At 57.7% G+C, this 10,317-nt stretch overlaps 1 protein-coding gene across 1 annotated transcript in view; it reads left to right on the top strand.

Moving 5' to 3' along the window:
• The first annotated feature begins 46 nt into the window (after positions 1-46).
• The window catches only part of CCNF (cyclin F), a 21,006-nt gene continuing 10,735 nt past the window's right edge, over positions 47-10,317 (top strand). The window contains exons 1-11 of the mRNA XM_027771012.1: positions 47-122; positions 222-398; positions 1,475-1,629; positions 2,674-2,780; positions 4,088-4,155; positions 5,147-5,340; positions 5,649-5,702; positions 6,272-6,376; positions 6,817-6,894; positions 8,491-8,642; positions 10,228-10,309. Coding sequence (XP_027626813.1) covers positions 47-122; positions 222-398; positions 1,475-1,629; positions 2,674-2,780; positions 4,088-4,155; positions 5,147-5,340; positions 5,649-5,702; positions 6,272-6,376; positions 6,817-6,894; positions 8,491-8,642; positions 10,228-10,309 — 1,248 coding nt within the window. The remainder of the gene's footprint in view (positions 123-221; positions 399-1,474; positions 1,630-2,673; positions 2,781-4,087; positions 4,156-5,146; positions 5,341-5,648; positions 5,703-6,271; positions 6,377-6,816; positions 6,895-8,490; positions 8,643-10,227; positions 10,310-10,317) is intronic.

Raw genomic sequence — 10,317 nt, forward strand, 5'->3', positions numbered from 1 at the left:
GGCTCGGCAGAGTGAGGAGAGCGGGCTTGAGCCCTTTCAGGCCGAAATGGGGGTCGCGTCCATCGCAGCGTCCGCCCCGCGCGCAGGGAGTCCCAGCCCCGGGAAGCGCGGTTTAAATGCCGGTGGGCGCCCGCGCTCGCTCGAGGCGCCTCCTCTCTCGCAGCGGCGTTTTCCTGCCCTTCGCAGGGTTGTGGGGGTAACGATTTAGGCTCTCTGCACAGCTAACGATGCCTGCCGCTCCTGTCGGTGGGGTCGGGAGCTCGTCGGGCAGGTGGAGGGCATAAAGGAGCCCGTCTGCACGCCAGCGGGACCGTCCCAGCCCGATCTGGAGGCTCCTCTGTCATCTGAGGGCAGTGGGACCTGCTCTCTACGGAAGCATCCTACGGGGCCCAGCACATGTAGGGGGTTCGGCGAGCCTGAGCTCCGGCTTCTCGTACTGTTGTAGTGACTGCAAAACACTTGCAAGCGTGTGTCCTAGAGCAAGAGAAAAGGGAGGTCGTATTCTGTCCTGTAACCTGGGAAATAATTGCTCTGGGTGCACGTTTGGCTTTTGCAGCGTGGATAGCTGCTGAGAGGAAGACCCAGTTGGGGTGGAGGGAGCTGTGAGTAGAGAAGCCCTGGGGAAGGGGCCCTGTAGACAGAAGAGCAGAAGGAAGAGTGGGTAGAAATAAAGGGAATTTGTAGACAGGGAGGCAGGATCTTGAGGGTCCTGTCTGAGGGCTTCTGTTTTCCTATGAAGCAAATGGTAAGGCCACCTGTTCAGAATGAGGAAGGGGTTGCTGGAGTAGAAGTTGAAAAGACCCACTGTGGGAGAGAGGAGAGCTGGCCTGAGAGGCGGGGCTGCTTGCCTGGCTAGTGGAAGCCCGCCCCACCTGTTGCGAACACACCTGTGTGCCGTGTGGGTCTAGGTTGGTGTTGGGACCCGCACCCTCGCTGAGTGGCTGTCAGCTCCCCATTTTCCGAGGAGGACACACATACCTGGCGTGGGCAGCCTGACATCTGCAGAGCTGAGATGTGGACAGACAGGCCTGGCCTCCAAGTCCTTTGCTTTTCTGCAATGACCACCCTCCTAACCTGACGCCAAAACCAGACCGTCCAGGCTCGCGGGTGCTCGAACGTTCTGCTTTTCAGTCCCGGGTGCCGTGGGAGCAGACATCATGGTCTGGACGGCTTTCCCGAGAGTGAGGTGCAAAGAAACCACCCACATGGGCCTGTTTTTCCCCCTGCCTGTCACCGGGGCTCTGCGTCGGGAGCCCGGCTAGGCGATGCCTGCTCTCCACCGTGGGCGTTTGCCGAGTCGTCGAGTGAGTGACGTGGTCTGTGATTCGTACAGTGCTCGCTCATCCTTTATCTCATCTTTGTTCAGAACGAGAGATAACGTGTCCCTTTATTTGTGTGGCAGGTAGCAGAAGTGTGCGGCCGTCTTCAGATGCACTTCTCATCTCCTCAAAACTTTCCTTGTATTTTTCTTAAGTGATCCACTGTCGGTGTGCCAAGTGTTTCTGTTACCCTACGAAACGAAGGATAAGGAGGAGACCCCGAAACCTAACCATCTTGAGTCTTCCTGAAGATGTGCTGTTTCACATCCTGAAATGGCTTTCTGTTGGGGACATCCTCGCTGTCCGAGCTGTAAGTCGCCAGATAACATGAGTGTCAGTCCTGTTGTTGAGGACACTGAGGCTCCATGTTCTTTTGTGTGTGTGTGTGTGGGGGGGGGTCCTAGGCACGCACATGCGCCCAGCATGAGTTTAAGCTACCGGGTCTGGGACTTGAACCTCCGTCTACTACACAGAAGTACAGTGACATAGCCATTATGCCAACTGCTGGTCCCTCCATGTTCTTAAAAGTTGGAACAAAACTTTGGCTGCAGAGAAGGCAGTGGAAACAAGGCAATATTGTTAATAGGTGCTCGAAGATGTTCTGATTTCAGAAACCGCACACTGAGGCTCAAGTCTGTTCACTGCCATGTTTATTTCAACATAGTACCCTTTTATGGAAGTGAAAGTCACATCCCTTAAGAACTAGGAGAATATTTAAAAGAATAAAAATACGTTCTTGAGGACAGGTCTCATATAACTTTCAACACTGAAATGGATTCTAGGAGGTGTTTCATAGATGCTGGAAACACAGCCCTACTCAGAATGACTTAACCTAGGGTGTACAGCAAATAGCAGAAAACTACTAAGAAGTCGTTTCCTGTCTCCCAAGGACACGTCGTTGGAGCCCATTTCCAATGGCCACTGAAACGTCAGCCCTGAAGTGTTCAGGGCCCAGGACAGGGGCTCCAGGGCCTACCTGCCTGGGGCTGCTGTCGTCCTGTTTCTTGAGCCTCCATGGTTCTAGGCTCTGGCCTCATACCCCTAGCAAGGCCTCAGCAGAGAAGCACAGGACGTTTCTGTGCTGCCTGCCATGCATAGGTACACCTGTGCACAGGTAGGGTTCCCTCCTCAACATAGGCACCTATTCCCCACTTCCAGGACCACCCTCCCCCATTGACAACCTCACAGAAACTCACTTCTGGCTCTTCTCTCTTCAAAATAGGTGTTAACTTTATCCACAGAGACTGGCCTCCTTTCCTGCTTGGGGTCAGAAGGGAAGCAGCAGGCCTCAAACGAGCCTCTGAGCGTGGCTTTCAGGGAGCTGTCAGTGACCTGTCCCACCCCCTTCCTGCAGGTACACTCTCACCTGAAGTACCTGGTGGACAGCCACGCCAGCGTGTGGGCATGTGCCAGCTTCCAGGAGCTGTGGCCTTCTCCGAAGAACCTGAAGCTCTTTGAAAGGTACCTCTACAGCCTGGGCATAGCTGGGCTCTCCCCTGCCATGGGCCTCGCGTGTGCCGGCCCACACCCCAGGGCCTGATTGTGGGACTGTTTCTTGTTGCTGTCTCTTGTGGCATGGCCTCATGTCCTGGGCAGTAACCTAGGGCTGTGGACCTCTCCCCTCAGGCCAGAGTGACTTCAGGCAGCCCCTGGCATCTGTCATCCCCAGTCCCCCGAGTTGCACAGGCCGTGGCTGTGTCCGGAGGTCCCCCTGGGCCATGACTCATGCGACTCACTGCATGGACGCTGCGCTCAACTCCCTTCTCTGGCTCGGCGGTGTGACCTCAGTCCTGCATTTCACTCACCAGCCGGTCCCACTGCCCTGGTAGTCAGGACCCAGGTGGGCAGAGGGGACTGAAAGCCGTGAGCCTGCGTACCCGCAGCCAGGCCCCCTGCCCAGGCTTGCCAGTGGCCCAGGCAGGCACCCAGGCCCAGTCTGAGCTCTTCATTGAACACGCTAAGAAACCTTAATCCAGAAGAGCGCTCTGCCAAGGGGTCACACCGGCCTTGTGCTCCTGAGTCTCCAGACGTGACGTAGACAGCGGCAGGCGGGCTGCCTGGCCCAGAGCCGTCTTTGGCCTCTCCACCCCGCCGAGTCCAGGGCAAGGAAGTCCCTGGTCTCTTTGGGTCTTCTGGGGCTTTCCTATGGCATAGCCATGTTGCCTCGACTATGCTCCAGCTACGCCTGGGTAAGAAGTATCTGACTCTCACTGAGACGTGGTCTAGGCGCTGCCACCCGCCGCTGTGAGCCGGGCTGTGGTCCAGGCGCTGCCGCCCGCCGCTGTGAGCCGGGCCGTGGTCCAGGCGCTGCTGCCACACCTGTGTGAGTGGACACGGTCCACATACTGTATTCGTCTCTATAAAGCTCAGAACTCCGCACCTTCTAATGTGTTCAGAGGTGTGCATGTGTTAACTGCTATGTGATTTTAGAACATCCTGGTTACCCTAAAAAGAGACCTTGAACCCTATAGTGGTCACTCCCCATTTCCCCACGATCCCTAGAACCCCGTGCAACCACTGGTCAGTTTTCTGTCTCTCTCGAACGGTTTGTGTGAATGGAATCGTAACGTGTGGCCTTTGGGGACTGGCTCCTTTGGGCTTACCCAGCGTTTGCAGGTTGGTCTGTGTCAGAGCGTGTAACGGATCGTTGATGTTTGACTACATCACGTAACATGTTCTGCTTGGAGAACGGGCGCTCGGTCTCTGTGGCCGTGGTGGCGTAGAGCCTCGTGGCATCGGTGTGACACGTGACTGTCCTAACGTTGCAGGGCTGCTGAGAAGGGCAACTTCGAAGCTGCGGTGAAGCTGGGCATAGCCTACCTCTACAACGAAGGCCGTAAGTCTCACGCGTCAGGCGTTGCCTTGGAGGCTATGAGGCTATAGAACGTCGTGTTTTTATTTAGCAAACTCTCATTTGGGCTGGCAAGGGGGAACTGGAGCAGGAATTCAGGGCTGCGGCCGCCGGGGCGAAGCAGCCTCTGGCTCCCAGCCCGCTGTCCAGCCAGCATCAGGGACGGTGTGTGGACATGACCCCTCTCCTTGGTCCTCTGAGGAACTGGGGCAGAGGTCGGTGCACTCCAAACCCCATAGGTGTCAATGAGAGGTATACCAGGGCCCAGGTGGGAGCAGGTCAGAGCTGGCTCTATAGCAAAAGTCTCTCTTGGGGAAAAAGAAGAAAGGGCTGGCAGGTCGCGTGGTGGCTTAGGGCACTGGACTCCCACATGGCCGACCACGGTTCAAGTCCCAGACCTGGTGGCTTGCTTTCTTATTTTCCCTCTCCTCGCTCTCATCAAATTAAAAAATAAATTAATAACTTAATAAAGTAATTCTTTGTTAAAAAAAAAACAAGGTGTTGTGCTGAGAGCCCTTGCCCTTGACCAGCCGGCAGGGCTGTGACTGCCAAAGGCCCAGGAGAGCCAGCCTCCGCCCCGCCCTCCCCTCTGACCGCAGTTAGGCAGAGTCCTCACCCACCTGAGGCGGACAGTCCAACGGGTTCAGCGTATTCGTGCAACCCTCGCCATTGTCCAACTTTAGAACACTCTTGTCCCCAAAGGAGCCCTCCTTCTCCCGTCTGGACTGGCTTCCCAGCTGGAAGGAGGATGGAGCATGAAGCTTCTGGGGGTGCCTTTCCCTGACCCTCAGAGCCCGGGCATGGGTGGACTTCAGCAGGGCCGCAGGGCCGCAGAGACCTGCCCCTACCTCAGTGCAGCAGGGCAGGAGGGGGAGGGCCGCCCTGGACCTCAGCATTGCAGCTGTAGCCTTCTGAGCACTCGGAGAGCTGCACGTCCCCGTCCCCGAGCCGTCCTCGGTCTGTGTCCATCTTGCAGTGTCTGTGTCTGACGAGGCCCGGGCCGAAGTGAACGGCCTGAAGGCCTCCCGCTTCCTCAGCCTGGCCGAGCGCCTGAACACGGGCACGCCGCCCTTCGTCTGGCTCTTCATCCGCCCACCGTGGTCAGTGTCTGGGAGCTGCTGCAAGGCCGTGGTGCACGAGATCCTGCAGGCCGAGTGCCAGCTGCTGCGGGTAAGTGGGGGGGTGGCACCCTGCAGCCCACCTGCAGGGCCTGCAGTGCAAGAGAGCCTGATGGCTGAGCCCTGCCGAAGGCTGACCACTGCCCCAGGGCAGGCAGAGGGCGTGTGGGCACAGGGGCCGCAGACGTGATGAGCTAGGCGGGGGCCTCCACGATGGCCCCTGCGAAGTGTGGGTAGACACCACCTGAGCAGCTGGAGCCGCGGTCTGAAGCCCGATGTCCTGCGGGGACAGAGGCGGGCTGGTGGTGCCTGCCGGACTCCCCAGCACTGGCTGTGTACCTCCTCCCACTGCTTTTGTAGACTCACAAGGCGTCCATCCTGCACTGCCTGGGAAGAGTGCTGAGTCTTTTCGAGGTGAGTCGAGTTGCCCACCACATTTGATGTGCCTGGCACAGGGGGCAGGACAGGAGTTCAAGGCGGCAGAAGGGGTGGCCCAGGCCCAGAGCTGCGTGAGGCCAGGCAGCACGTGGGCACTGGGAGGGCTGGAGTCAACCACGTGACCTGCCCCCCCAAGTGTCGTGGGAGCGAGGGGGATAGCGAGTGAGCGGTGGGCAGAGCGGACGGTGTGGGCACTGACAGACGGTGCTGCCTGGGCTCTCACTGCTCGTGCAGGCCTAGTCGGCAGTGACCTCCCAGCACTAGGGGAGCAACAGGTGTGGGTCAGGGCTGACCCTGGGGTGCCAGGCGCCTCTGCTTGGCTCGTCTCGCAGCCCCAGCACCACCCACCTCCACTGACGAGGCCACCTCTGGGCCCGCCCTCCTCGCTGCTGGCAGGCGGCATATCTTCCGAGCCCTCGCCTCCGCGCTGGGTTAGTTAGCTTGCTTTATCGAAGGCAAGGGCAGCACTTACGCGCACGTGGGAGTGGGCGGAGGAGGTGGCGGGTGGACAAGGACAGAGCCAGCTGTGTTTGGACCTCTTCCAGGACGAGGAGAAGCAGCAGCAGGCCCGAGAGCTGTTTGAAGAGGCCGCGAATCAGGGATGTTTGTCCAGCTCGTACCTCCTCTGGGAAAGTGACAGGGGGACAGACGTGAGTGGACCTGGTCTGGGAGAGGAACAGTGATGGTGGCCAAAGGCATAGTTTCTTTTAGTTTGACCAGAGAGAGAAAGAAGGAAAGTGAGAAAGCAAGCCACCAGGTCCGAGACTTGAACCCAGACTGGCCATGTGGGAGTGTCCAGCACCTTAACCACCACGCCACCTGCTGATCCCAAAAGGCGTAGTCTCTTAGCGGCCCTGGGCAAGGTTCCGTCCTCAGAGGGAGGGCCCCTTATAGCTCCTGGCCTTGGTCCCTGTGAACTAGTCATCAACAGGTTGCTCCCAGTACCCCTAAAACAGCCACTGCCATTTGGGGGAAGAGAAACTGGGAGGCTGGCACAGCGGAGACCAGGGGAACACGTAGGACCCTGTGGTTGGTTCTGAGCCCCCAAAGACACCACTGTATAAAGGCTCGGTGACTTTCTCATTGGCAGATGTCGGATCCCGGACGATGCCTCCACAGCTTCCGGAAGCTCAAGGACTGTGCTGCCAAGGGCTGCTGGGAAGCACAGGTGAGGTGGGCCCTTCTCCCAGCTGTGGGGCGGGCCTCCCTAGGCCCTGGAGGTCAGGACTGAGGGATGCGGTCGGCCCAGGGCTCTCAGGTGTGCAGGGAGAAGAGCTCAGCTGTCCGTCCGTCCCGGCCTCGGCTTGCAGCTCTAGGCACCTCTGTCAAGTTCAAGCCACTCTGAAGTCGTCCAGCATGAAAAGTTTATCTTTGCAGCAAAGGCTGGGGCGGCCAGAGAGCAGGGGTGTGTAGACGCCCTGCTTCGGTTAGTGGCTGGGTCTCCGTTCAGCCTCCTCAGACTCGTCCAGCATTCTAGTCAGGAAAGTGAGGTTTGTAATGGACTGTCCCTCTCTCCTGAGGCGGTGAAAAAATGCTTCAGGGCAGTGAGCCCGTAGCCCTGGTCATTAAGGTGGCAGGGTCCGACATGGCTGACCCTGGTTTGAATCTTAGCCCCAGCAAGTTGAAAAAGCATGCCAGGCATGTGTGTGCTCAAAATCTTTATTTTTTTATATATGTGTGTGTATATCATTTTTTTTTTTCTTGAGAAGTTTTGCTATAGGGTACATGTGCTCACTGGAGAGGCAGAGAGGAAGCAAGAGATAACCTTGGGGAGGATGGCCATGCCTTAGTCTCTTCTCCATTCTCTTCTTGGGATCCTGGGCATGCACACACACACACGCCTGGTGTGTTTTTTTGTTTGTTTGTTTGTTTTTTATTACCATCATTATCCTTTAACTTGACCAGAGACAGAGAGAGAGAGAAAGCCACCAGGCCCGGGCCTGAACTGTAGCTGGCCACGTGGGAGTCCAGGGCCCCAACCACTATACCACCTGCCCATGTGAGTTTAGGCCACCAGGTCTGAGACTTGAACCACAGTCGACTACGTGGGAGTCCAGTGACATAACCATTACACCATCTGCTGGTCCCTTCGTGTGCCCAAAATCTCAACGGGATGGAGAAATGGCAAGGGATTGAGATGTAAACACACCCCTCGGGGTTCCCCCTCTCTGTTTCTCTGGCAAGCCACACACACCCACAGACGATGAAGACAATAGAACCTTAGCTCCAGGGAGTCCTCCTACACCGAGCTCCGTTCTGTTCCTAAGACTAAGTGGGCCAGGGACCAGGGGGTGAGCGAGGAGCTTGGAGACAGACGGTGTCGCCATGTGTGTTGTGGTGCCATGGGGAAGGTACTGTTTGGCAGCTGTCACCTACATGTGTCAGATAAGCTCCGCATGGCGACAAGACACCAGACATAGCGCCAGGGGCTGACGTGGCCCTTTCATTACCCGACACTGCGGGCACAGTGGGGGCGCGTGCACAGAGGAAGCCCGTGGCCGTCTAGGGTTACAGACGCTTTGTGTACTGAGCGCTAACGGCTGCAGGAACGAGGCAAACCGAGGAAGAGGGTCCCGGCTGGGAGAACTGCGCGAGACCCAGCAGCCGGAAAGTAGGCGGGCGGTTAAGTGAGCCCGAGTGGCTGCATGCCGTCCCCACGGCTAAGCAGGGCGAGGCGTACATGGAGGGTGTGTTCCAGAGCTGCCCTGCTGTGGCATGGAGGGCCCCGAGCCGCCTCTCCTCACTTCCATGTCTGCTTTCCCAGCTGGCCCTGGCCAAAGCCTGTGCAAATGGAAACCAGCTTGGTCTCGAAGGAAAAGCCTCCAGCGAGATCGTCTGCCCGCTGTTCCAGGCTTCCCGGGCCGTCAGTAAGCAGCAGGTGTTCGCTGTGCAGAAGGGGCTCAACGACACAATGAGGTGAGCCGCCCTGGCGGCAGGCCCGCCCCCACATGGAGGCCTTTGTTCAGCCCAGTTCCCTGGTCTCAGGGCAGTGTGGCCTCCCATCGCCAGCCCCATGTGGTCCCCCGTCTTGCGTGTGTGCTTGTGTTTTCTAAAACCGGTAGCGCCTGATTATTCAGGACGTTGGAGACGTCCTACTCCACTCTGGCCGCTGCTTTTTCAAGCCACAGAACATATTAAACCAAAGGAAGCATCTTCCTAAAATGACTGGACTCAAATTCCCAATATATTCTTTTCTTTTTCTTAATATTTTTAATTTTATTTACTCATTTACTTATTTTGATCAGAGAGTCACAGAGAAAGTGAGAAAGCAAGCCACCAGGGCCAGGACTTGAGCCATGGTTGGCCATATGGGAATGTCCAGTGCCTTAACCACCACACCACCTGCTGGTCCCTGCAATATATTCTTTTTAAATCATCACTGTTTAATTGTATTTATTCATTCATTTTTAAAAATTTGACCAGAGAGAGAGAGAGAAAGTGAGAGAGCAAGCCACCAGGTCTGGGACTCGAGCCCTGGTCAGCCATGTGGGAGCATCCAGTGCCTTAACCACCACGCCACCTGCTGGTCCCCTATTCCCAATATCTAAAGCCGAAGCACAGCCTTTCTTCATGACCCACTTTACAAGCATCCCCGTGTTGTGTGACCATCCATAGTCAGCGGGCACGGCCACACTGGGCCAGACCCGGGGAGCTGTGCCCACAGAGCAGGGCCCTGACTTTGCGCACCCTGTGTCTTCCAGCGGGTCCGTTTTCCTCTGAGGTTTGGAGATAACGTTTCTGTTTCTCTTTTGGGAGGTTTTTCATTTTAGTTTTTGTTGTCGGGCGCAAGCACTCACCAGAGAGCGAGCTCACTCCCCAGCGGCAGCCACAGCGCCCTCGTCCCTGCTCAGGGTTTGGGGCACACACACATCACGCGTTGTGGTTTCCACCCTGCTGGGTCTGGACTTGGACCATGGAGTGAGTGGGCCATGTGGGAGCCAGCCCCTAACTTCTTTGCCTCCTGCTGGCACCCATCCCTGGACTCTTTAGTCCCCTGGCAGAGAGACCAGGGCTGCAGCCTTCGGGTATCCCTCGGTTGCTGGGCCAGAGACCAAGAGGCTCCCATGTGCCCGGCCCTTGGCACCATTGCAGAGCGTTGCGATGAGTGAGCCGTCTGTGGGGCTCAGGTTCGCAGAGATCCGCTCCTGGTACCTTTGAGTGACTTGACTTGTGCTGTGGCCACTGCCTGGCCCCCACTTGCACACGCCGAGAGCTGGGTCAGCCAGTGCCAAGGACCCCCGAGCACTGGCTCCCGGCATTGCAGGTGGCCGGAGCGTGGCAGCAGGGGAGGCGGGCACGCTGCAGACACGCGTGAGCCTGCCAGCCTGGGCACAAGTTGGAAAGATGTCGGGCTCACGGGCGCCCCCAGCTTCCAGGCATGTGGAGCTTTCCAGCTTGGGTTCCTGGGTAAACCAGGGACACCACAGGCGACCGCTCAGCCGCTCAAGCCAGACAGGCCTGGGCGGGCGTCGCGCTATGCTCAGGGTGGTGCTTCCTGCAGGTACATCCTGATCGACTGGCTGGGGGGGGGGGCCCCCATGAAGGACTTCTCCAGCCTGTGCCTGCACCTGACGGTGGTGTGTGGGTGTCG

This window comes from Tupaia chinensis, unplaced genomic scaffold, assembly GCF_000334495.1.
Source record: "Tupaia chinensis unplaced genomic scaffold, TupChi_1.0 Scaffold000178_1, whole genome shotgun sequence".
NCBI lineage: Eukaryota > Metazoa > Chordata > Mammalia > Scandentia > Tupaiidae > Tupaia > Tupaia belangeri.